The sequence below is a fragment of the Bos mutus genome, chromosome 10, assembly GCF_027580195.1.
Source record: "Bos mutus isolate GX-2022 chromosome 10, NWIPB_WYAK_1.1, whole genome shotgun sequence".
In the NCBI taxonomy this organism is placed as follows: domain Eukaryota; kingdom Metazoa; phylum Chordata; class Mammalia; order Artiodactyla; family Bovidae; genus Bos; species Bos mutus.
This window is the reverse complement of record NC_091626.1, coordinates 63,435,692-63,463,102: the sequence shown is the minus strand read 5'-3', so window position 1 is coordinate 63,463,102 and position 27,411 is coordinate 63,435,692. Positions and strand designations below refer to the sequence as shown.

At 40.6% G+C, this 27,411-nt stretch overlaps 1 protein-coding gene across 6 annotated transcripts in view; it reads left to right on the top strand.

Annotated features, from left to right (window-relative positions):
* GNG2 (G protein subunit gamma 2) overlaps positions 1–23,802 on the top strand; it is a 130,845-nt gene extending 107,043 nt beyond the window's left edge. For all 6 annotated transcript variants that reach the window (XM_070378080.1, XM_070378078.1, XM_005894545.3 and 3 more), the window contains 2 exons: positions 885–998; positions 20,552–23,802. In XM_070378080.1, coding sequence (XP_070234181.1) covers positions 912–998; positions 20,552–20,680 — 216 coding nt within the window. In that variant the 5' untranslated portion in view covers positions 885–911 and the 3' untranslated portion in view covers positions 20,681–23,802. The remainder of the gene's footprint in view (positions 1–884; positions 999–20,551) is intronic.
* The last annotated feature ends 3,609 nt before the right edge of the window (positions 23,803–27,411 follow it).

Below are 27,411 nucleotides of genomic sequence, written 5' to 3'. Positions count from 1 at the left end.
GATACTTTCTGAGGTGAACGGCAAGAATAAAGTGAGATGGGAGGGGTCAAGAAATAATTAGAAAAGAAATGAAATTGGGATAGGATTTGAAGGGGGTGGGGGGCAAGGATGGAAAGAGGTCTGGCAGAGCCAGAGACAAAGAACCCACCTCACAATCTACATAGGTACAGAACTCCACTCTCTAAAGCAATATCTAACAATACTAAGGATTCGCTCAGTCGTGTCGGACTCTTTGCGACCCTGTGGACTGTAGCCCACCAGGCTCCTCCATCCATGGGATTCTCCAGGCAACAGTACTGGAGTGGGGTGCCATTTCCTTCTCCAGTATCTAACAATAGCAGTGCCCAATAAATGACAACAATAATTATGCATACTGTCACCCTTACCACTTTGAATTTATTTCATAAACTTATTTCATAAATTCAGTTCAGTTCAGTCGCTCAGTCATGTCAGACTCTTTGCGACCCCATGGACTACAGCATGCCAGGCTTCCCTGTCCATCACCAACTCTGGAAGCTTACTCAAACTCATGTCCATTGAGTCGGTGATGCCATCCAACCATCTCATCCTCTGTTGTCCCCTTCTGTAATAAATTTCATAAATTTGATAACTTGCTTTCTTCATGTGGCAGTTCGTCTTAGCTGATTTAATGATTCCCCCTGAAGAAAGAATGGAAGGGGGAGAAATAGGGAGAAGGAAAAACAATCCTCATCTCTCTGGTCTGCCTGCCCGTCAGACACAGTGCTGGGTTGGGGATGTAGATGGCTGGAGAAGCCTGGCCTGACTGCACTCATTCTTTTGGGATCTCCCAGTTATGGTGAACCCACACATTTGGCAGCTGGTGATTTCTCTGATGTATTTTTCCTCCTTGTTTTCTTTCCTAGTGTGTCTGAAACCTACCCAGCATTCCAATGGCCAGCAACAACACCGCCAGCATAGCACAAGCCAGGAAACTGGTAGAACAGCTGAAGATGGAAGCCAACATCGATAGGATAAAGGTGAGCATGGCGTCACACACAGGCTCAGCTGGCCTTGTCAGGAGTATAACTTGTAGCCAGGTGTCATTTGACTACTCTTCTATGGAGAGTGATGAAACCAAAGATGGTGGGAGAGGGCTTCCCTGGTGGCTCAGTGGTAAAGAATCTGCCTGCCAATGCAGGAGACACCAGTTTGATCCCTGGTCTGGGAAGATCCCACATGCCACAGAGCAGCTAAGCCCGTGTGCCACAACTACTGCACTCCAGAACCCAGGAGCCATAACTACTGAGCCCACGTGCTTCAGCTTGCTGAAGCCCATGTGCCCTAGAGCCTGTGCTCTGTAGGAAGTGAAGCCACCACGATGAGAGGCTCACACCACAGAGAGTAGGCCCATTCGCTGCAATCAGAGAAAAGCCCGTGTAGCAAGGAAGACCTAGCACAGCCAAAAATAAATAAATAAATAAATAAATGTATTAAAAAAAAAAAAACAAAGATGGTGGGAGAGAAACTTAATAGTTTGGCAAAAGTTCATTTTCTAATGTGCCTTGGCCCTCTCTGAAATTTTCCAGAATAAAATGATAGTATAAATTAAAGCTAGTTTGCTGAGTAAACTTTAAAGCAGAACATAGGCTCATGGCTGAATTCTAGCCAAAGGATTTGGAGAAGCCCCAAAACATAGCAATCGACCAGTTCACTTCTCTGACCTTGTAAAGAAGTCCTTCTCACTTGGGTTTAATTTTTTCTATCCTGATGTATGTTCTAATTTTTAGTGTTTATCTTCAGGTCTAGCCCTTCTATCCACCATTTTTATTTTTACTTTTTTTCTCTTTTATACTCTTGGATTTTTTCCTTCAGAACACAAAAACCACACATGGTCTCCCTGAGAAGTCAGACAGCATAAAGGTTTCATAAAAGATAGTAATCTACTTGTTTCTTTCTCTCACTCCCCAGATCTAACCTGATAGCTTTGCCTTAAGTTGGACCTAACATGTTTAAATAGAAACCTTTTGTTGGCAGATTTTCAATGTAAATTAACCCACATAGATAGCTACCACAGGTAGTAACTTTTTGCCAACCATCAAAGCTTCACTTCCTCAGAAGACCTGAGCATTTTATGACATGGAACTCAGCAGTGTATTTCATTTTATTAAAATTAGAACAGTTTTCCAAATGCCTTTTTTAAACTGGAAGATTTGTCCATACCTGCCTTAGGAACCTGAACAATCCAGCCCTCCTTTGGAATGTGCTTCTAGAGCAAGGGTCAATAAATTATGGCTCATGAGCCAAATCCAGCCCACTGTCTGTTTTTGTCAATAAAGCTTTATTAGCACACAGCCCCATACACTCATTTACATCTTGTCTGTGGCTCCTTTGATGCTACAACAGCAGGGTAGAATAGTTGCAACAGATGACACTTGGCTCAGAAAGCCTAAAACTTTTACTCTCTGGCCTTTTAGAGAAAAACTTTGCTGAACCCTGGTCTACAGGAATGATTCTCAGCCCACCTATACATTCAAATCACCCAGGGAATTCAATAAAAAGAACCATTTCTAAGACCACAGTGTAGACCAGTTAAATTAGAATCTATGATTCAGACAACAGTAACTTTTTATTTACATTATCAGTTAGTTTTAATGTATAGCTAAGGTAGAAAACCATGGTCCCATGGGAAGAGGTTTGCTCCTTTTTACTCCCATCAGGTCTGTGCTAGAGTCTGAAGGGAGAGCTTATTTTTCCTCTGTAGGTAAGCTGAGCAAATAACCATCGCATCTATCCTTAATCTCCTTTATACAATTTGAATCCTGGTAATGAGCCACAAAATGTAAACAGCTTCTTTCTTGCAATTGCTTTAATTTTTCTTTATTTATAATGTGATAAAGGGTCCTTAACATCTATTTTGCACCTTCACTACCTTCCTCTTCTCCATTTTCCCCTTTACCTGTTCTTTTTTATTTCCTTTCTTAAAAAAGTACAATGTGGCAGGTGGGCATAGTACCTGCTGGGAGGAGTGAGGTCATGCAAAGACTGTGGCACCAAAAAGAGTCATTCAGCTCTTTTTTTTTTTTTTTTTCTGCTGGGAGATGTTCTGTGTGTGGGCCTCTGGAAAATGCCACTTTGCCTTTTGGGGTGGCCCAGTGAAGATGAAAGTGTTTGCCAAGCCCCAGTATGGTTGGCATTTTCTGGTACAACTCAGCATCCCCAGGCCCACGTCCTGAAGCAGGATGTGATGGTGTAGGTGGTATGAGAAACTGACAGTGGGAGGAACAGGGCAGAAACAGACCTTTTCAGCCGTAGGTCAGACCATCATCACCTCTCACCTGAGTTACTGACTACACAGTGCATTTAGCTGCAAGGGAGGGATTGCTGACCTCTGCAATCCCTTCTTGACCCCAGTCCATCCCCACCATCACTTACCCTCCATGTGGCTGCCAAAGACCACTGCTGCAAGAAAAGCTCATTAGGTTCCTCTCCTGTTGAACATCTTTTCATGACTCCTATCACCTGGAACTTGAAATTCAAATTCTTCAGCAGAGTGTGTGTAAGGTCCTTCTGGCCCCTGCCCCTCTTTTCAGCTTTGTTCCCTTCCCCTCACCCCCATGCCATATTGAACCATTCTTAATTCCCTTGATGGGAATTTCAAATGGCTGGAACATTCAGTCTCCTCCTGTTTGCATTTCTGCTTTCCCAACTCCTATGACTCCTTGAAGACTCAACCATTCAGTTCAGTTCAGTCGCTCAGTCATGTCTGACTCTTTGCAACCCCATGAATCGAAGCACACCAGGCCTCCCTGTCCATCACCATCTCCCAGAGTTCACTCAAACTCATGTCCATCAAGTTGGTGATGCCATCCAGCCATCTCATCCTCTGTCGTCCCCTTTTCTTCCTGCCCCCAATCCCTCCCAGCATCTAAAAATGCTTTCCCAGACCTTCATCATAAGAGTGGACTTTTGCTATTTTTCTATTATTTATTCCTTTATCCAATACATATTTTAGTGAGAGCTTTCTAAATTGCCCGGCCTTGTTAGGTCTTAGAGATATAGAGCTGGATAAAGATGAAAAAATGATTCTTGCTCTCAAAGATCCTAGTCTAATAAAGGGTGACCAAAAAAAATGAACAAGACCTATTACTGATACAAGTAAGACATCCAAAAAGCATAATTACCAAGTGTCATCAGAATGAAGCCAATACCTCACCCTGATTACCTTGGTATGCTACTTGTGAAGAGACCAAATAAATCAGTATCTCTTTGAGACATAAAGCATTGGCCTAATAAACTGAACAATGAGTGATTGCCTTCCTAGCTGATTGTCACTTTCAAATCTCTCAATTCCTCTTGACATCAGTGGACCTAAAATTGTTGGAAATAACAGCAGCAGCCTATATTTCAGCATTTGTTCTGCACATCAGAGCCAGGCAGGCATGCTATGGTGAAGTGTCAGGTTATTTTTAGTTTAGCTCTTGGAATAAAACTGCCACTGGTTTAGGACTAGTTTACCTGCCTTTTAGAGTCCCTTTCAGAGTTTTGAGCGTTCAGGTTTCTCCACCTACTTTCCATACATGATCCTGTCAGCAAGAAGGAACTTCTCTTTGAAGATCCCAGGTTTGTGATTTTTCGAATCACAGCAGTGGCCTCTTCAAGCTATAAAGGCTGCAGTGGCTTAATGTCCCTCTGGCAGAGCCTAGTGTAGCTGAGGCAATAGGGAGCAAGGAAAAGCGGGCACAGCTGACACTGGGGGTGTCGAGGGTCCCTTCCACAAGGGTGGCCTTATCCCTTGTGTGGCCTCCAGAATATCCTTGGCCGCCTAGAGTAGGCTTACCATGAGAAGATCTGAAGAGCATATTCCTTTTTAAGGCTTCGTGTTTCCTATCCCTTTGTATCACAGATCCTGGGAGATTTGGGCTAATGAACCCATTATCTGTTCATAAGCCTCAGGCATATATAAATTATACTCCCAGCCTCTCTGTGTTTCTTCGTTAGCATTTCATTCAAGGACAGAAAGGAAAGAGAAGCCAAAGAAAGCTGGGATGGGCTCTGGGGAAAGGGGCAAAGAGAGGTTTTGGAGACTGTGACACTCAGATGTATGAAACAACAAGATATGCTGCTGTTGAGCAAAGGCTGGTGAAAGAAAGCTTGTCCTGAGAGTGCAAGTCAAGAGAGCACATGTGAAAGCAAAGGACAGTAAGACTTCAGTGAATCTATTTATTCGTCACTATATTAGGACTCTGGGTTTCTAATAATAGAAACCTAACCCAAGCTGGCTTAAGCAGAAAGAAGGGATTGATGATAAAAAATACAAGGCATCTCAGAATCTGAGAGCAGAAGTGTAGCTGAGTGAGCATCGGGAGTCAGAACTGAAAGGCCAGCAGGAGCTGTGGGCGCTCTGGGATGTCTCTGCTTCTCTCAGCCTCTTTCCTTTCCTGGGAGGAATAGATTTCTCAGCTGCCCGTTGCATGTGGTGGACACAAAATGGCTGCCCAAAACTCCCAGGATCACACATCACACTTTCAGCTCCATGAAGAAAGTCTCACTGCCTAGAGTGGTACATTTGCTCTACCAAGGATGAGCCATCTGCAGCTTCAATCAACTAACGCTTGAATTACAGCACATTGCACAAACAGGGCTCCCAGGAACCCACCCACCCATAAGCATGGGAAGGGTAGTTAAGGAGGGGTGAGAATCATCATAAGCTGAAAGGGAGCCCTTTAATGCATGGCATTGTTGGCATCATGAATAATATACATGTAAGTGCAAAATAAAGCCAAGGCCAGGAGCATGAGTGAAATGATTGCCTCTTAACTAATTGAATGCTCCTTATATTGGCCTCACATATAAATGCCAAAGTTATTTCTCATTTCTCCCAAATGGTTCCAATAGACCTTTCGAACTGGCGTTCTTCACTGTCTAAAGAATATGCTGTGCAGATTACCATCTCTCTGGTTATTCTGAATCCCTCAGTGAGAACACCCTTCCACTTATTCTTTTCCTATTTGTTGTTGTTCAATTGCTCAGTCATGCCCGACTCTTTGCAACCCCATGGACTGCAGCATGCCAGGCTTCCCTGTCCTTCACCATCTCCTGGAACTTGCTCAAACTTATGTCTGTTGAGTCAGTGATGCCATCCAACCATCTTGTCTTCTGTCATCCCCTTCTCCTCCTGCCTTCAATCTTTCCCAGCATCAGGGTCTTTTCTATTCTTTTCCTATTTATTGTAGACTAAATGTTTGTGTCCCTTCCCATATTCATACATTAAAATCCTAACACCCAATGTGGCAGAATTTGGAGATGGGGCCTTTGGGAAGTGATTAGGGGTCATGCAGGCAGAGCCCTCAGGAATGGAATTAGTGCCCATATAAAGGCTCAGCAAGCTCCCTTGCCCTTTCCACCTTGTGAGGTTACAACAAGAAGATAGGCATCTATGAACTAGGAATCGAGACCCAACAGACACTGAATCGCCAGCACCTTGATCTTAGACTTTCCAGCCTCGAGAACTGTTGTTTACAATCCACCTGGTTTTGGCATTTTATTAGAGCAGCCCAAATGGACTAGGACAATACCTGAATCTTACTCCTCTATTACAGGTCAGCTTAAATTCCCACTTGTTCATGAATCTTTTCCATTCTGATCCTACTTATTAGTCAGTTTACTAAATAATTTTACCGTCGTCAGATAAATTACACAGTCCTCAACGTCAAAGACCTTATTGTCTACTTCTTGGTGATGAGATAGGCAGGCAATGAGAAAACACTTTTTTTTTAGTGGATAGCTTTAAGTTCATGTACTAAATGTATCATATAACAAGACATTAGGAACTGTATTTTGGATGACATTTCCAATTACATTTATGGTTGGGGAAATTCCAAGCATGATGTCACTGGACAAATAAAACTCATCATATAGGAGAAAGTTCAGTAAAATGCCAAAAAGTAGGGCAGAATTGATCATTTTAAAATAGGTAAATTGTTTTATGTCAAGTATATGAATATTAGTAGCCAGCATTTATAGTATACCTTCTTTTTGAAAACAGCTCAACATGAAAAGAACAGACTGATTTTCATAACTGACAAAGTTGTGTAACTATTGAACCAAATATAAACATTTCTAGTAAGTAAATCATCTTTCTGACAATTAACTCATAATACATTGGAACTGAACTTCAGGGAAAGTTTTACTGAGACACAAGTCAGACATCCTGCTTCATTCTGGAGAGGGGACAGACATCCTAGGTTTGAGACTTTTCAAATACTTCTCCAGCATTTGAATCAAAAGTTTTAACATCTCTTCCTTAAAATTCTTGCATTCAGTTTATTAGGAAGAGTAAGTTTCTACCTTACATATAGGCCAAACTGAGACTATTTTCAGGGTTAACAAAATAGGTATAGTGTGTCTGGAACTTACAGAGGAAAAGGCTGTATTCAAAGATATCCAGTCTTAACTTATTTGATTTGCTGAAAGTGGAACAAAAAACTTAAATTGAATCCAGGCGTACATTAATAATTGAGCATAAAACTTCATTTTTATGAGGGTTGGTACAATTTTCAAAATTCAGTAGATGTTTGTTAAGCACCAAGTATATTCTTTTTTTTTTTTTTAAATAAAGATAGAAGTTTAATTCCTCATGTTCCTTTTCCTCCTTTAATATGTCTTATGGCATTTTTACAAACACCCTAAAAAAATGATCAACCCCCTGAAGCTCATTTATAAATGAGCTACGACAGATTTATTTGAAATTTGCTTATAAGATAATAAATTCAAAACTTTTTTTTCCAAAATTTTTTTCTTTAAAACATCCTATTTCTCAATTAAAGACAATTTCAAAATTTACATTTTAGAAAGAATTCTGATTTAAAGGGATGATTTTTCTAATTCCTATTATATAGGTTTTTTCCTCCTTTTCATCCCCAACTTTTTGCATCATTCTTCATTTGTTAATATGGTGTATCACATTGACTGATTTGTATATGTACACTTTGCACCCCTGGTGTAAACCTCACTTGATTGTAGTGTAAGATCCTTTTAATGTATTATTGTATTCTATTTGCTAGTTTTCCATCAAGGATTTTTGCATTTATGTTCTTAAGTGATACTGGACTGTAATTTTCCTTTTTGTGAAATATTATGTCTGGTTTTGACATCAGAGTGATGGTGGCCTCATAGAATGAGTTTGAGGATATTCCTCCCTCTGCAATTTTTGGAAGAGTTTGAGAAGGATAAGTGTTAACTTGTATCTAAATGCTTGATAGAACTCACCTGTGAAGCCATCTGGCCCTGGGCTTTTGTTTGTTGGAAGATTTTTTATTACAGTTTCAATTTCAGTGCTTGTGAATGGTCTGTTCATATTTTCTATTGCTTCCTGGTTCAGGCTTGGAAGGTTGTACTTTTCTAAACATTTGTCCATTTCTTTGAGGTTGCCCGTTTTATTGGCATATAGTTGCTTGTAGTAGTCTCTTATGATCCTTTGTATTTTTGTGGTGTCAATGGTAATAAGCACCAAGTATATTCTTAGCCTTGTGCATTGTACATGGGAGCTAGAGAAGCAGTACCGCTGTTGCTGCTGCTAAGTCGCTTCAGTCGTGTCCAACTCTGTGCAACCCCATGGACGGCAGCCCACCGCTAAACCTTGATAATTCAAAATCCCTAGAAAATGAATTTTTCTGAATAACCTAGTTTTCAGACCAGAGGAAGCTCTTCCTTCTTCAAAATATAACTACTTTGGATAATTTTGAATGTCTTTTTTTTTTTTAATTAAATTGAGTAAATACCATGTACTTTTCTTGATGACTGTTTTGAAAATTAATTCTTTTATTTCCTTTTTTAAAAGAAAATCCTATTGATGTGTATCATCAGTTTAATATCACCTTGGACGAACAGGGAGGGCAAGATTATTTAGAATATTTACACTTGATTGTACAAATTTAAAATGCTAGGTATTTATTCATACAATTTTACTTTCTCTAATATCACAAACAAAGTTTGATCCTGGGTGCTTTCCACAGTCATAACGGAGAGATCCTTTAGACTCACCTCTGACCACCAGCAGTGATGTGGGCACCTTGGTGGTACGGGACATCGTGGTATGCTGCTTTCCATTTCTGGCATTCCTAATGTTGCTCAGCATACCGACTGTTGTGTTCTCAGTATAATTCCAAGACACAGGGAAGAATACAGACACTTCTGCATTTACTAAGGATCAAACTAGATGTTTAAATTTTCCCTTACTTGAATTACATATTGATAGTTCAATGAATGATAAAGCCTTTACTGTAGCCAACAGCTTTTGACCTGAGTTAAAAACATCTCTGTAAACAAGTGCAGGTCAGTCTCTCTAGTGTGAAAATTTTATGATCTCTTCCCAGAGGTGTTACAGTTTCTTTTGCCTTCAGCTGTCTTGCCAGGCTTGTAACAGGCAATATTCAATGTTCAGGATAACTTCTCATTCTAAGGTTCCATCCCAGTGTGATCTTTGAAGTCCTTTTAGGAGTCAATTTGAAACTGTAAATCCTGGATGGCTCCAATAGTGCAGGCAATACAACTGAAGGAGTGATTGAATGATTGATACCCTTAACACATAGGCAGTTGTCCATGGGCACAGGCAGTGATGACCCATCAGTGGGTTGCAAGCATTTTGCAGCGTTAATTTTAAGGTGTGTTTCAGGATTCAGGGTGTAATGAAGATGGAATTTACTCAAGCCTTACTTACAGTTTAAATTCTCGGGTCTGGTTTTTATTCTTACTGACAACTTCTACTACTCAGAGCTGTAAAGGTGTCTGCCAGAATAGATTCCTATTTTTCAGAGCCCAAGATTATAATCTGGTGGTTTTTATTGGGACTGCCTAGAGCCCTCCTTCCCTTTCTCACTGATTCTCAGCCCCAGTCCAGTTGGGTGAAGTGCCTGGGTAGCTGGGTTTCACAGCTGTCAATCTAGGGAGATGCTTGCTCGTATCAAAAGGAAATTCCTTCATTGCACAATAGATCTCATCTCCCTTATCAGGGACATGCTCCAGCAGTTTGCTGCTCATTCTGAATCACCAGTTTTGATTCTTTATTTCATCATTTCCATCATCATTCAAATATAGTGTTATTTGTACATCTTATATAAAATTTAAATTTCTTCTCCTGAACCCCTCATTTCCTCCTCTAGCAACTGCCTCGTTTGTTTGCTCTGCTTTGAAGCTTAACTTCTTAAGAAAGTTATTCATACTCAGTATTTCTAATTTCTCTTTTCTTTAGAAAAAATATTTTTACTCTGGAAATAACCTCAAAGATACAGAAGAGTTTCAAGTACAATGCCAAGAATTTTGTTTTCCCCTGAACCATTTGAGAAGAGTTGTCAACAGGTGCCTGTTACCTCTGGATACTTTAACATTTCCTATAAGTAAAAACATGCTTTTACATATTCATAATATAATCATTATGTACAATTAACATTTATACATTTATTTATACATCACCACCTTCTACTCCTCAGACCCCATTGAAGTATTTCAGATAATCCCAATAATGTCCCTTTTAGCAAAAGAACCCAGTTCCGAATCATGGGTGGTAGTTAGCTGTCCTGTCAGGCACAGATGTCCCTGACTCTTAGGACATTGACAGTTATAAAGATTATACAGATTTATAGAGTGTCACTCAATTTTGGTTTGCCTGGTGTTTCTTTATGATTTAATTAAAGTAACAGAAATTTGACATTAATATCAGGGAACTGGGGGGATATCCATCTCACTGCTCCCTTCTGTCAGTGATACATGATTTCAAATTGTCACTTACTGGTGGTATTAACTTTAATTACTTGATTAAGATGATGTCTTCCAAATTTCTCCATATAAAGATATTTTTTCTTTGTAGTGTACCCTGCTGTACTTTTTATTTTCTTATAAAACAGACTATCATCTAACATCCTCCATAGCTATTTATTATGTTTTATTTTCTGTTCTCTCCATCATTCTACTCAAACACTACATAAGCAATTTGATTATGCTGTACATTGGGGTAGTTTGATTCATGGTTCTTTGCTTGGGTACTGAGTTACTTGAAACTGTAGATTTATAGTTTTTATCAAATTTGGACATTTTCAGTGATTATGCCTTCAATTATTTTTTCTTTCCTTTCTTCCACACACTATATTTCTCCTCTCCTTCACAGACTCCAGTTGTATGATTATTAGGCTCCTGACGTTGTCTCCAGCTCAGTGGTCTCTGTCTGTTTTCAGTCTGTTTCCTCACTGTGCTTCACTTTGGAGAGTTCCTGTTATTGTCTTCAAGTTCATTATTAATCTTTTCTTCTGCAATGTCTAATTGGTGCTAATTCCATCCAGTGTGCTTTTTATCGCTAAAAAATTGATTTGGGCCTTTTTAATATCTTCCACCTAGATAGCATATTCAAAAACAGAGACATTACTTTGCCAACAAAGGTCCATCTAGTCAAAGCTATGGTTTCTCCAGTGGTCATGTATGGATGTGAGAGTTGGACTGTGAAGAAGGCTGAGCACCGAAGAATTGATGCTTTTGAACTGTGGTGTTGGAGAAGACTCTTGAGAGTCCCTTGGACTGCAAGGAGATCCAACCAGTCCATCCTAAAGGAGATCAGTCCTGGGATTTCTTTGGAGGGACTGATGTTGAAGCTGAAACTCCAGTACTTTGGCCACCTCATGCAAAGAGTTGATTCATTGGAAAAGACTGATGCTGGGAGGGATTGGGGGCAGGAGGAGAAGGGAACGACAAAGGATGAGATGACTGGATGGCATCACCGACTCGATAGACATGAGTTTTAAGTGAACTCCAGGAGTTGGTGATGGACAGGGAGGCCTGGCGTGCTGCAGTTCATGGGGTTGCAAAGAATCAGACACGACTAAGTGACTGAACTGAACTGAACTGATGTCTCTTTTAATCATATTTTGCTTTCCTCTATTTCCTTGGTCATGTAGACAATATTTACAATAGCTATTTTAACAGCATCCTTATCTATTTATTTTATCATTTACGTCAATTCTGCATCTTTTTCTCCTCATTTTTGGATTAATTAATTTGTATTAATTTTTTCCTCATTATGGAATATGTTTTTCTCCTACTTATTTGTATGCCTGGATTTTTTTTATTATATTCCACAATTTGTGAATTTTTGTGTGTGTGTGTGGCATACTGGAAGTTTTTGTAGTCTTTAAATATTTGGAGGTTTTGTTCTGTGGTCCAGTTAAATAACTCAGAAACATTTTGATCTGTTCTTTTGAACTTTGATAGGTGACTAACCACCTCAGCCGTTAGTCAAGGCCTACTTGGCACCACTACTGAAGATACCCTTCCTAAAACTCATCAATCCCCTATGTGTATGAGATCTTTCTACTCTGTCCAGTAGAGACAGAAACTACTCCAGCCGTGTGTGATCACCGGGGACTACTTCACTTGATCCTTTCTGAAATTCATTTCATAGTCTCAAGCAGTTTTCTCCCACATATGTGCTGATCAGTATTCAGCCAAAGACTCAAAAGGAATCCTCTGGAGGCCTCCAGAATGCGTGCTTGCTCTCTTTCTCTCTCTCTCTCTCTCTCTCCAGTGTGTGTGTGTGTGTGTGTGTGTGTGTGTGTGTTTTTCTTCTCTGTCACTCCCTCATCAACTCAAGGAGGTTTCTGAAATCTGTTTGGGTAGCCCCTCCCTGTGCTGTGGCCTAGAAATCTTTTCAAGCGGTAAGCTGGGACATGGGGCTTATCTTGCCTCCCTTCTCTCAGGGATAACTGTCCTCTGTTGCCTACTGTCTAATGTTTTAAAAAACATTTGTTCATTTTTTTTTCCAGTTTTTAAGTTAAAGCAGGAGGGTTTAATTAGTCCCTGTTCCTCCATCATAGTCAAAATTGGAAGTCTAGAATACTACATTAGTTCTGCAAGGACGGGAATTTTTATTTTGTCCCCTAACTATTTCAACCTTCCAGAACTGTGACTAGCATGTTAGGTACTCAGTAAATATTATTTGAATGGAGTATTTGTTGATTAAGATTATATTTGAGAACTTTTTCAGCAGTTATTTGAGTCTTTCCTATGTGCTGGCACTGATGACATAGTGGTGAATAAAATAGATATGATTCCCACTTTCAGAAAGCCAAATGCCTGAAGGGAAATGTCAATCATCAAATAAACAAGTGAGAGTTGTAATTATAAATCGTGATAAGTATTTTTCCATGAAGGAAAAGAGTGGGGAGACAGAATAGGTGAGGAAAGTGATGACCTCATCGTTACTGGATAAGATAATCAGTCAAGACTCTGCAAAGAGGCAATATTTCAACTGACTTCTGAAGAGAGAGGAGGAGCCAGCCTGGTGAGGAGGTGGGGAGAAGAGTGTTCCAGGGACTTGTATGTGTGAAGCTTCAAGGCAGAAAAGAACTTGGAGCTTTCACAGAATTAGAGGAGACTGGTATGGGAGAGGAAAATGCTACCACGTGAAATTGGAGAGATGGCAAAAGTAGGCAGGACCCACAGGCTGTTTTTGTGATGTCTTGGCTTTCTACAAAGTACAGTGAGAAGCTCTTGAAAGTTTTAAATAGGGAGTGATATGAGCCAATTTATATTTAAAACTTTTTCTAGCTGCAGTATGGAGAATACTACTCCTGGCACAGTTGTAAAAGAGAAGTTATATACAGCTGAGATTCTTAAAATTTTTTGTGCCCCTAAACTTGTTTGGCTGACTGCTGAAGCATATGGTCTCCTTCTCAGAATGTTTTTAAATTACAAAGGAAATGAATTATATTAAAATATAGTTCGTCAGAATATTTTTAGGAAAACTTTTGTGATACAGTTAAACATATATACTTCTTTATTAACTGATTAGGTAGGATATAAGAGTGGCTATGTACTTACAAAATGAAAGAACATAAAATGTTGGTATATCTATACTAACTAATATGATGGAAAATGTCTGATTTTTATTGATGACTAAATCACAGAAACTGTTAATGCTACTTGTATTGTCTACATCTATAATGGAAAGAAACGTTAGATTTCCATTTGAGATTGGTGGAAATAACAATGTCATTTTTTTTTATCTTTGAACTTCACAGACCACACCCTGAATTTAGTTCATCAAGCCCGTCTTAGTCCGTTTGAGCTACTATAAAAGAATGCCATACACTAGGTGGCTTATGACGGAGAAGGCGATAACACCCCACTCCAGTACTCTTGCCTGGAAAATCCCATGGACGGAGGAGCCTGGTAGGCTGCAGTCCATGGGGTCGCTAAGAGTTGGACACGACTGAGCGACTTCATTTTCACTTTTCACTTTCATGCATTGGAGAAGGAAATGGCAACCCACTCTAATGTTCTTGCCTGGAGAATCCCAGGAATGGTGGAGCCTGGTGGGCTGCCATCTATGGGGTCGCACAGAGTCGGACACGACTGAAGTGACTTAGCAGCAGCAGCAGGTGGCTTATGAACAACAGAAATGTATTCCTCATAGTTCTGGAGGCTAGAAGTCCAAGATCAAGGTACCATAGATGTGACATCTAGTAAGAGCCTGTTTCCTGGTTCATAGACCATCTTCTTTCTATGACCTCACATGGGTAAAGGGGCAAGGGAGTTCTCTGGGGTCTCTTTTTATAAGAGAGGGCTAATTCCATTCATGAGGGCTCTACTCTCATGACCTAAAAATGAAAATGAAAGTCATTCAGTCATGTCAGACTCTTTGCAACCCCATGGACTGTAGCCTGCCAGGCTCTTCTGTCCATGGAATTCTCCAGGCTACAGTATTGAAATGGGTAGCCTATCCCTTCTCCAGGGAATCTTCTCAACCCAGGAATTGAAAGTGAACTGGGGTCTCCTGCATTGCGGGTGGATTCTTTACCAGCTGAGCTACCAGGGAAGCCCCTCATGACCTAATCACCCGCCAAAGGCCCCAACTCCAAACACCATCACATTGGAGATTAGATTTCAACATAAATTAGGGGTGTGGGGAGGAGACACAAGCATTCAGTCTATAAAAGATCCCTTGGAAATTTTTAGTTAAGAGATTGTTTTAGTAACTGTAAAAAAGAAGATGGAGGCTTGGACTAAGGCATTTTCAGAAGAGGTGACAATAAGGGGACAAATCTGAGATGTTTTTATGGGAGCATCCCTATACAGTGTGCGTGTACTCAATGGCTTTGGTAGGAGAGCTGGATTTGGCATGAACACAAGTCACATCTTTCCTCAGGGTGTTCTGGCAGCTGTCACCTTGGTAGGAGGGTAGGGTTGGAGGTGAAGAGGATAAGGGCGAGGGGGAAGCCAGGGCTTCCCACCTGCTCAGTGGCTGTTACTGCCCTAATGGGGGTGCAGGCAGGTTCCAAGTTGCTGGAGCAGAAGCTCTGAGGGTCAGGTCCAAGCGGGCTCTATTCCCTTGAAGTGTGAACTGTCCCCTATCCCAGCACCAGCACCCTTGGGAGCAGTGCTGGAGCAAGAGGGGCCCATTTGGGCTCTCGACATCTGTCAGGGTACAAGCTACTGTGGTCTAGCCTCAGAGTTCAAGGCTGCTTCTGATGCACTGCCTCTGAGAGTGCCAGTAATGGCTGCCCCCGCCCTGCTCACACAGCACTCTGGTCAGAACCACCTCTGCGTCTTAGAGCAGAGTTCTCTCTGTCATGCAGCCCTCACTCCAGCGTAGAGCTATGACATGAATTAAACAGGACTGGAACATTCACTCAGCTCAAGCTGGGGTGCTCTGGGGCAGTCATGGGAAACCAACCAGCCACCAGTGCAATTTCAATCAGCCCTCTCCACTCTGCTTCAGGAGAAAGTGAGTGCGTACATGCATTCCTCCCAAGTAGACAGAGTCTGGGCTTCCCACAGCCCTCATGTTAGTCCTCCCAGTCATCCAATCAGTCAAGGGAGCTTGTCTTCACTGGGCCAGACCTCAGGACTCGTGCCTGTAATATGTAGCTTGAACCATTTATTCCCCAGGGAGGATCTCTACTCCTGTAATCTCCCTTTTCTTCTGAGTCCCCTGCCTGAGCCACAGGTCCTGACCTGATTGCTTCTCTTCCCTTCCTACCCGATTCTGTGTAGATCCTTCTTTCAGCCTTGATTGTATAGGAGACTTTGCCAGTTTCCAGTTAGTTTTCAGTGCCACATGTAGATGTATTTTTGATGTGTTTGTGGTGGGAGATAAGTTCCAGGTCCACCTACTCTGCATCTTGATCATCTCTAAAATGTAAGATATTTTAGTAGGAACAATCAACAGAACAGAAAAGAGAGAGGTTACCTAAAGTTATTGGGGAAATCTTCATGGAAGAACTAGGCCTAGGAACGTGAAATGTGAAAGAATCTCTATGAGAAATGTTAGCAGGGATGGTTAGAAAGCCAGAAGATTTGCCAGGCAGGCTATTGCTGTAACTCATTGAAAGGTAAGGATAAAGAATAATACTAAGAATTAGAAAGAAAGAGCATTCCTAAAAATTAAGTCAAGAACACTAAGACTCATGACTGTGGTACTCACGAGCTGTGAGAACTAGGGCAAACACCTAATGAAACCTCAGCTTCACATATTAAAAGTGAGGATAATAATAATAGCTTGTGACCTACAGTGTTGTTTTAAGGATTAAATAAAATACTGTGTGTAAAGTAACATGTATCAAGGGCAGATAAATATTAGCCATTATTCTAATTACTGCTAGGATTCTGACATTGTATTGGACCGTCACCCACAGGAGATTGCAATCTAGTTGAGGAAACATGATAAAACACATATTATATTTTCAGAAGGAAATTGTTCAGAATCAAGTGTTCAAACTCTAAGTGAGCAACTCTAAGCTATTAACACATTATTAACCAGAGACATATTAATTTCATCTCTTGTTATCCAAATGTTATAGACCAGAGAAGTTTCAGTCTTCCCTTACATAACAAATCACCAGCCACAGGCATTAGCGTCTGCAAAAATTCCTCTCTCAATAATATGTTAAATTTTGCCCAGTATAGTGCTTTCTGTACAATTAAAAGACTGAAAATTCCTGCTGCACATTTGTGTGTGAGCATTGCAAACGAGTAGGGACACTGCTGTATCTCTTGTTAACAAGGAAGTTTTAGACATTACTATTGTCTAGTCTCTGCTGCTTGCATAATAATGACTATGCCTCAAACAATTAAAAAACCAAAACAATAAAAGTAATTGAGATTCTAAAAGTCTGTTCTTTGCTTTCATTTAGAGGAGCTAAGACAAGAACAGGCTGTTTCCTTTCATTCTGTCATAATAGCATTTCAAAAAGATGCACAAAGAATTTCAATTGACCTTTGGAACTAGCCCTGCATTTGAGTAGTTTGTATGTAGAAGGCTGTTGGAGTTGTTTGTATATAGATGGCTGTGGCTTAATGGCTAAACATTAATGTTCAAATTCTTTTTCTGAAGCCTACTTTGCTATATGACACTGAACCACTCCTGCAATTTTTACTCTATAAAAGGAGGATAACAGATCAGTAGAGAAAACTTAATGTCTGTAGCAAAATAGAAACACAATAAAAATACTTTAATAATCAATGTAATGCCTATTAAACAGTGAGGATCTAAGCCAACACTTACAACAAAAGACAAAGAAATTTATTATATAATGATATATAGGTCAATTTACTAAAAGGATACAACAATTATAAATATATACACATCCAAAATCAGAGTGCCTAAATACATTAAGCACATATTAACAGAACTAAACAGAGAAACAGATAATACAATCATAGTTGGAAACTTTACTACCTTACTTTCAACAATGGGAAGATCATCCAGACAGAAAATCAATAAGGAAATGTTGAACTTGAACTCTACTTGGTCTACTTTAGACCAAGTGAACCTAAAACATATATAGGATGTTGCATCCAACAGCTTCAGAACATACATTCTTCTTAAGTGCACACAGAACATTCTCTTGGATAGGTCAAATGACAGATCGTAAAACAAGTCTTGGCAAATTTAAGAAGGCTGAAATCATACCAAGACTCTTTTCCAATCACAACTGTTTGAAACTAAAAATCAGTAACAGGAATAAAACTGGAAAGTTCACCAATATGCAGAAAGTTTAAAACACACTTGTAAACAACCAGCCAATGGATCAAAGGAGAAATGAAAAGTTAAAAGGTACCCTGAAACAAATTAAAAAAAAAAAAGGAAACACAACATATCAAAACACATGGGATGCAGCAAAAACAGTTCTAAGAGGGAAGTTTATAGTGATAAACACCTGTGTTAAGAAAAACATTTTAAAAGGTATCAAATAAACAACCTAACTTTATACCTCAAGTAACTAGGAACCAATTTCAAGCACAAAGTTCATGAAAGGAAGCAAAAACAAAGATCAAAGCAGAAATATATGAAATAAAGACCAGAAGGACAAAAGTCAGCAAAGCTAAGCGCTATTTTTTGGAAAAGTTAAACAAAATTAACAAACCTTTAGCTAGACTAAGGAAAAAAAAAAAACAAAACGCAAAGAAGTAAAACTGGAAATGAAAGAGGAGACATTATAACTGATATCACAGAAATCCAAAGGATCATAAGAGACTACTATGAATCATTAAATGCAACAAATTGGATAATCTAAAAGACATGGATAAGTTTCTAGAAACATGTAACTTACCAAGACTGAATCTTTGAAAAAGAAATAGAAAATATGAACAGACCAATTACCAGTAAGGTTGAATCAGTAATTTCTCACCAAAGAAAATCTCAAGACCAGACGACTTTCCTGGTAAATTCTACCCAACATTTAAAAAAATTAATGCCAATTCTTCTAAAACTCTTCCAAAAAACTGAAGAGGAGAGAACACTTCCAAATTAATTTTACAAGGTCAGCATTACCCTGATATGAAAGCCACGTAAGGACACTATAAGAAAACTGTAAGCTTATCTCCCTGATGAATATGAATGCTAAAATTCTCAACAAAAATATTAGCAAACCAAACTCAACAGCACATTATGTGCTACATCACATTAATAGAATGAAAAATAAAAATCACACGAGCATCTCATTAGATACGAGAGAAAATTTAACAAAATACAACATCCTTTCATGTTAATAACTATCAATAAATTGGGTATAGAAGGAATGCACTTCAACATAATAAAGTCCATATATATCAAGCCCACAGATGACATCATACTCAATGTTAAAAGATTAAAAGTTTTTCTGGTAAGATCAGAAGCAAGACAAGGTTACCCACTCTCATGACTGTATTTAGCGTAGTACTGGAGGTCCTAGCCAGAATAACCAGGAAGGAAAAAATAAATAAAAGGTATTGAAACCAAAACCAAAAAAGTAAAATTGTCTCTGTTTGCAGATGATGATCTTACATAGAGAAATCCTAATAATGTCACCCCCTCAAAAAAGAAAAAAAACCTGTTAGAACTAATAAATGAACTCAGTAGCAGATTAAAAAAATCAACATACAAAAATCAGTTGTGTTTAAGACTTTGATGGCAAACTATGCATTAGTTCTTGAAGTCTCTGCCCCAAAGTGACTCATATCACTTCTGCTTATGTCTCATTGAGCAAGTCGGATGCCTTTGTTGGGTATGTATAAGCCACATGTAGCAGGGGCAATGAATCTTTTCAGAAATAATCCTGTCTCCCCACTCTTAGGACTATCTTCCAGTAGTCACTTTGAGTTGCTGTTGTAGTAGTACACTGATGTAGGGAAATGTTTGTATTGATTTCTAGAGCAAGTGTATTACGTCTTGTAAGAGACTGACTCTTGACTTTATGGTTTTTGACCTCCAGATGGCATTCTCTGGGTAGATCATCATCCACCTAGGCCCAAGATGCAGTTACAAATGACTTGTAATTTATTTCCTCATATTAAATTCCCCTTCAATAGTGAAAATTTGCCACTGTCAAAGCTCATCAAAGGAAGGTACTCCAGAAGACATTCAACAAGGAGCTACAGAAATGTGAGAAATGACAGCATCACTGAGATCACTGACCTGCCTCCCAGTGGAATTCCTTAAAGCATGTGATGCTTGGTTGAAGTAACACATATAATATGTGTAATACATTACGTATAATATTATCATATATATAAAGTTGTGTGAGTACATGTATAATACCTCTCACGTGTTTGTTAAAAAGAAATCAACATGGCTTTAGGCATCCCTAGCTCAATTTTTGAAGCAGAGAGACACAACTACAGAATGATAATAATGGATAGCCTGTGTGAAAAGCTTATGGTGTTCTAGGCACTAAATGATGTATGTGGTTTACCTCCTAAGCCCTTGCAGCCAGGGCTGGGACTGGGATGAGGGAAGCAAGCAACCTGCCTGGGGCACAGAATTTAAGGAGATGCCTGGACAAATACAAGGTTGATGCTTGCTTGACCCTGACCATGAATGCCTCCTTCAGTGCTTCACTCACCTCACTCTAATCCCAGACCTGCTTGTAGCAGCCCTGTGAGGTCAAGATCATCAACTCCCTTCTTCACAGATGAGGAAACAGTGGCTTTTGAGGATGAGTATCTTGCTTCACTTGAACCCAGGCAGCGTGGACACCCAAGTCTGAGCCTTGACTCACTGAGCCTGCATCAGCGCCTTCATCGACGCCTCATCTAAAGTTTTGGTTGTTTTTGTCGTCTTTTCCAGGTGTCCAAGGCAGCTGCAGATTTGATGGCCTACTGTGAAGCGCATGCCAAGGAAGATCCCCTCCTGACACCTGTTCCGGCTTCAGAAAACCCATTTAGGGAGAAGAAGTTTTTCTGTGCTATCCTTTAAGTCTTCAGGAGGAACCTGAGGAGCCTCGGGGCTCCAGGGACACTGATGTAGAGTTTTTAGCAAAGTGGGCGCCTTTCTAGTCCACAGCATTTAAAGAGAGGGAGGAGAACCATCCTGGAGTCTCCAGGCTTATGCATGTTTAAAGAACTGGTCCCCTTTATGAGTATGAAAGCTGATCCACACCCCAAGTTAAGAGATCTGATGTCTGGAGAACTGCCTAGAGGAGGGGAATATGTAAAGATAAAATTGATGTCATTTCTTTCCTGCTATCCCTCCCCAAACCTTATGTTTCTGCTTCATATTTAAAAAAAATAAAAATTAAAACAGACAGCTGTCCTGAGCTCAGATATGTATGACCTTCTTGGAATGAATATTGCCTTTAGAATACCCTTTGACAAGCTGAGTCGCCCAGTGTAGCCATGGTTTGGTTCAATGACGTTGATGTTTCGTCTTTGTTTCTTTTCTTTTTCCCTTTTCCCCCACCCTTCCTTCCACCCCTCTCCATTAGAGTAGTGAAGAGATAGGCTGGATTTGTCTGTAAGACTGAACTCGAAGGATGAGCACCCAAAGGGTTGAGAGAGGTGTTCCCCGTGGTTTATCCTCATGGTAATAACAACAACAAATGCCGGTTGTCTGTGTTCTTTGATCACTATTCCTAACATTTGTACATGATAGCTTTGATTCTGCAAGTAAAAGTAAATCATGTGTTGTGACTGGTGCTTTCATATATTTGTGACAGTTTTTGAGTAATACTGCATGAAAATGTCCCCATGTTACATCCATTCAGAAGTTCTGTTGTTTTACTATAAAGTTTGGAAAAAGAATAAAAGAGGAATAAAGCTAGGAAGGACAAGACTCAGTATCTTGAAAACTGAGATGACTTCAGAGCCTTAGCCACGCCTAAAATACCTCCTAGTTAACAGAGGCGTCAGTGCTTCTGCAACGTATTTTCCAGAATCCAAAGCATTTTGATTTGAACCAGGATCCAGGGCAGCACAGGTAGCAGCAAGCATCAGAAACACAGATTCACCTTGAGTTGGGAAGTGCTGTGGTCACAGAGTCAGAGCAAATTCCCTTTTTCCCTGAGTCGCCAAAATTCTAGAGTGAAGAAGGCTTTCTGTGCTCTTCTTAACAAGAAAACACATGGCCCTCATTTGTTCAAGTATCAAGAGGAATAACCCTTTACTCCAAATCAAATCCACTCTCAGAATCCAGCTGTTCACATGCCAGCAAGGAAGGGTCAGGTGCCACCCCAAGCAGCTCCACCAGAAGCAGTTCTGGCTCTTTTTTCCACTGAGATAGCCTTTGTTTTTCACCTAAATTCTCAATAGAGTCTTTTCTTTGTGTTTGTTCTCCTCTTTGTTGGTTAGAGTCTCTCTGCCTTTGTTTACAACTTCCTTGCAGCTCTAGCCTTCTCTTCCCAAGAGATGTGTTGAAAGTGATTTTTTTCTTTGTGGCTCCAGTCCACCAGTAATGGGAAACTTGGAAGTCTTTCTCACTTTTTTCAGTGTTGTTTCTAGGCAGATGAGGGCTCTCTTACAACTCTTTTTTTATTTTGAAATTCCAAAAGACGATTTCTGAATTAATTTTATTCTCTTTCCATTCTCTTTCTCCCATTAAAAAAAAAAAAAGGAGGGCAAAGAAGGAAGAAAATAAAAATCTGCCCAGGGATGGATTTTGAAAGAAACTTGATAAACACTTTGCTTAGCTTCTTGTATGGGGATGAGGGTAAAACAATAAATACATTCAATTAAAACTCATATCTGGGGGGGGGGCAGGGAGACTATTAAGACATTGTGAAATTCATGAATGCACTCCTGTAACCAAATACTTCTGTTCAGACTTTTGGATTTTGTTACAGTCAGTGGGATTCTGATGAAGATTTAGTGGGGGGAAAAACCCTGGCAGAGTGTTAAACTATAGTATTGTACCATTGGCTTACTAATACTGTGGAATCAACTAAAACCCAACCATATTTTTAAAATAAGCCAAAACATGAATTGAATATGTGTTCACATAAAAACAAGTGTGAATAAAGCACTCTTTGGTGGTGATTAAAGCATCATTGTAAGACCCTGATATTTTTTATAAGCCGCACCATTTATTTTTCTCAGAAGGAGTCTCTATATTTTCATGTAAAGCTAGATCTTTGGAGCAGTTAAAATGGAATTAAAACTCATAGGAATACAGCTCTGTTAATTAAAAGTTAAGGCAGTGTCAAACTGCATGTGACCTTGTTTATTAAGGAAGAAAGAAGGCAGAAAATACACAGGTATTCTGAAATTAAGTTTAAGAAAAATGTTTGGCTCATTCATAATTTCATGTCCTATAAAAGGGAATTATAATCCCAGAGTTTTTATATGAGTTTTAACTTATTGGTATTTTTACTTGTTAATGGGGAAATAATCTTTTGATTACTTATGCCTCTAATGAGTTTTAATTCTTTTAGAAATTTAACAATCATTTTCACCAGCATAATTTTATCTTAAGGGGTGACTAATAGGAAAGCTTAGCTTAATTAGTCAAGGCCCTAATTTATGTATATATTGGGTAGTAATGAAAAATCTGCCATGAAATTCATTAAACAGTAATAATAACCCTCTACTTAGAATGCAGACTCTATTAAGGAAAAAACCAATCTTGTATCATCCTCAGTATTAAATCTTTCTTCTTTTTTTCTTTCAATTTTAAACCAAGTGCTATTTAAGTCAGAGCTTGTGAGTAAGTACTTTGAACTGAGGCTAACTTTGCTCATAATATTTGAAAGAGATTGCTTACCAAGGAAAAATTTAAAACCATTTCTCTGTATACTTATAATCACAAAAAGAATTTTGAGAAATCAAGCAGGCTATCTTATGGAATTTTTTTGTACTTTTTTTTTTTAATATTTACTTCTAGCTGCTCCTGGCAATGGTGAATTATTATACATATACATTAATGTTTTCCCAGCCCTAGAACTGTTCACATTTTTTCCTATATAAGATCTATGGAGTATATCTTTCAAAGAGAGAGAAATACAGAAATGTTAAAGCAGAAAAACCTGAATGTGATGTGTACACTTTCACCCCCTCATAGATAATGTATTTGTTTTAATAAATGGAATTTTCAGATTCATTTCCATATGCAGTTGATTTTATTGTGAAAGCCTGTGGACCACCTCACACAGCGATTCTATGGTTAATTTGGGAAGGATGATAACACATAACAAGGTGGATGAGGAAATAGAAATCCATGGATTTTCTTTAGGGTTTGTTAATAAAGGCACCCAAGGAGGCAAAAACTCACATGAGGCTCTTGAAAAGCCTTTCTCCCAGGGAATAGTGCCTGGGGACAGAGAAAAGATACAGGGAAGAGTCCAGACTGGCAGGCTGGACTATGAAGACAGATGAGCTGCATTGACACTTGAACATCCTATGGGTATGTCACACAGGGATTTTTCCTTTACAAAAAAAATAATAATAATTGAACAGAGAACGTGCTGTTCTCCGTAAGCTGCTCATGGTTTAAAAGAATCAGTAGAGAAGATAAATGCTCAGGACTCTAGATTCATGGCTCCTTGGAGATATTCTCAATCAAGAAAGCCTTCTGTATGTCCCCCAAATTATGCCAGTGAGTAATAGGCCCTGTGAGTAAGAAGCAGGGGCTTCCCTGGTGGCTCAGAGGGTAAAGAATCTGCCTGCAATGCAGGAGACCCGGGTTCAATCCCTGGGTCAGGAATATCCCCTGGAATAGGGAATGGCAACCCACTCCAGTATTCTTGCCTGGAGAAGGAGATGCTGGACCTCAGGAAGTGTGCCTGCAACAAAAGCATCTTTGAACCTCTGATGAAGGGGCCACCTGGAGTTTGTGCATTTGTTTACTTCATCACTGTTTCTCAGACTGTGGTCTCTGGATCCCCTGCTTCAGAATCACTTGGAAAGCCTATGGCTAGTTCAGAATTGCTGGCAATGGCACTTAAGACCGTGCACGGTTGCATGCTACAGTCTGAGGACCACTGATTTAAGTACTCACGACAGCTGGCTTTTCATCATGCCTCACGAAAGGCACACACTCACTGTCAACATGCTGGCTCTTGTTCCCACAGCTGCAGGAAGTGGTCGCCCTAGAGTGAACCGTGGCTGAGAATTTCGGCCGTTCCTGGATGTGAGACTGGGAGGAGGAAGCTGGTGGGTTTTAACTCTGCTCCTGTTCCACTGAGCCCCGGGGGAGGATCGCCTCCAGCTCTGGTTCTTTAATAAGCTGCTCACATTTTAGAATGCGCTCACAGTGACGTGGGAATTGGAGCTGGGTCAGCTCCAATCCACAAATTGCAAATAATTTGCCAAGGGAAATCCCTTCCCCTTCGGTTCTGCCCCAAATCTACATTCTCTTCTATTTAGAACCAGGAGATTCAGGCAGAATTTATTTTTAATGAAGGGGGTCACGGGCTCCCAGGCCTTTCCTCAGTAACAATTCCTATGTTTCTCCATGTCCATGATAAAAGAGGCCTGGAGGCAGGGTGTCCTTCTTCATTAGGTGATGGAAAGATGGTGGCCGGTGACCTTGGTTCATACTGTAGGCAAGCAAGAGCCCATCCACGGTGAGCTGGAAAACAGGAACGGGGCCCCAGAGTTCGTGTGATCTTGGCCGAGTCCTTTAACCTCTCCATGCTAAGAAATGGGGGCAGCGTACCTGATTCACTTGCCTCGCACAGTTGTCTAAGCCAAATGAAAAAGAGCAGGTGAAGGGCATCATGAAGGAAGAGGTGGTCATCACTGGACCCTGCTTGCACAACTCTCAAAGAGAGGAAAAGTCTAGATGGTTCCTGCTCTTGACTCTCTGCCTTTTCTCTCTACCCCAGGGTGCCGTGGTTTAGACCCTCAATGCCTCATGTCCAGCCACTGGTATAGCCACTCTGACTCTCATCTCCTCCCACTCTAAGCCATCCTACTTACCCCTGAGCATTCATTAATCAGGACTCTCCTCTGATTACAAGTGGCTGAAATCTAGCTGAAACTGGCTAATCACTGGAGAGCTCAGAAACAGACCCACTTCAGGCTCGGCTGAATCCAGGTGCTCAGATGATACCATCAGATGTCTGTCTCATTCCCTTGTCTCTGCTTTGCTCTGTGCTGGTTTAACTCTCAGACAGACTCTTTCCCTGCAGATTCAGAATAGTTTCTGCAGCTCCAGACTCACATCTCACCCATTTATTAATCACAGAAGAAAGATCATAGCAACACCAGCAAAAGTTCCTGGCTGTATCCCTGAAACACTTCCTAAGATTTTTATTGGCTGGATCTGGTTCATGTGCCCAGCCATCTGTGAACCTAAGCACACAGGCAGGACAGTGGGTCCCAGAAAGCTGAAGCACTTGTGCTAGAGAATCAGAGATTGAAGATTAAAGGCAAAAATAACTGGTACCAATCACATCTTGCCAGACTCACTGAGGTAACTTAGGCCTCCCCACATGCAGCCACCCAGAGTAATCTGGCTCATGGAGCTCTTTATCAGCCTCTCCGGTCCACACGCAACTGCCTGACTGGTAAGGCCCTGGGGAGTCAAGGCCACCCGGCTATTCCTACTTTGTTTTCTAAACTCTGCTCTGGTTCATCCTGTATCCTATAAATACAGCATCTTCAACCCTAGCTCCATGCCTTTGCTTATGATGTTACCCCCTCAGGAATGCCATTACTCAGCTCCTCCAGTAAACAAATCTCTTTCAGTTTCAAGCCCAGTCTGAATTTGATGCTGCCTGTGAACGACTTCAGGGAATGCTTACCTCCTTCCTCGCTCAACTCCTGTTGCCCTTGTCATCATCACTGAACAGACCAGTATTTGAGGCAGACCCCACAGGCCCTGCCTTTGTGGAACTCGTGCTTTAGTGGGCAAAGTAGACAAGTAAACAGTAATTACCAGTCATGGTGAGAAGTTCTCAGACACAGAAAGCAGAGGGGAGGAGGGCAGAGGTGGATCACCAGCCACAGAAGGTGATGTTGGAGTTAATGGCTTATTATATGAGAATCTTGTCTCTCTGGGTCAACTGTCACTAGGGAGCAGAGAACGCCAGCTGGGCAGGTGTCTCTTTAATCCTCCTCAGCACCTAGCTCAGCAGTTGGGGACACAGGCAGTACTCAGCAGTGATGGCTGATGGATTGAGCACAGGGCAGATGTCTGCAGAGAAGTGGGACGAGGCAGAGACACAGCTATAAAAGTCAGTCTTGTTGTGAGCTTCCCAGAGGCAGCTGAGAAGGAAGCACGCCCCCACCACCCCCACGAAAGTCAATGTGACCTCTCCTCCCCAATTGGTGCCGGCTCCATGACCCTACAACTTCATCCTTTTTAGCTAGCAGCCCCTTGGCCTAAAACATACCACTACTTTCCAACCTGGAAGTGAGATTTGGGGGCCCTTGTGGGCCCCGGGGCCAGAGGAAATCCTGCTGACTACATTGCCTTAATTTAAGCTCTCAGTTCAGTTCAGTCGCTCAGTCGTGTTCGACTCTTTGCAACCCCATGGACCTCAGCACGCCAGGCCTCCCTGTCCATCACCACTCCCAGAGTTCACCCAAACTCATGTCCGTTGAGTCGGTGATGCCACCCAACCATCTCATCCTCTGTCGTCCCCTTTTCCTCCTGCCCTCAATCTTTCCCAGCATCAGGGTCTTTTCAAATGAGTCAGCTCTTCACATCAGGTGACCAAAGTATTGGAGTTTCAGCTTCAACATCAGTCCTTCCAATGAACACTCAACACT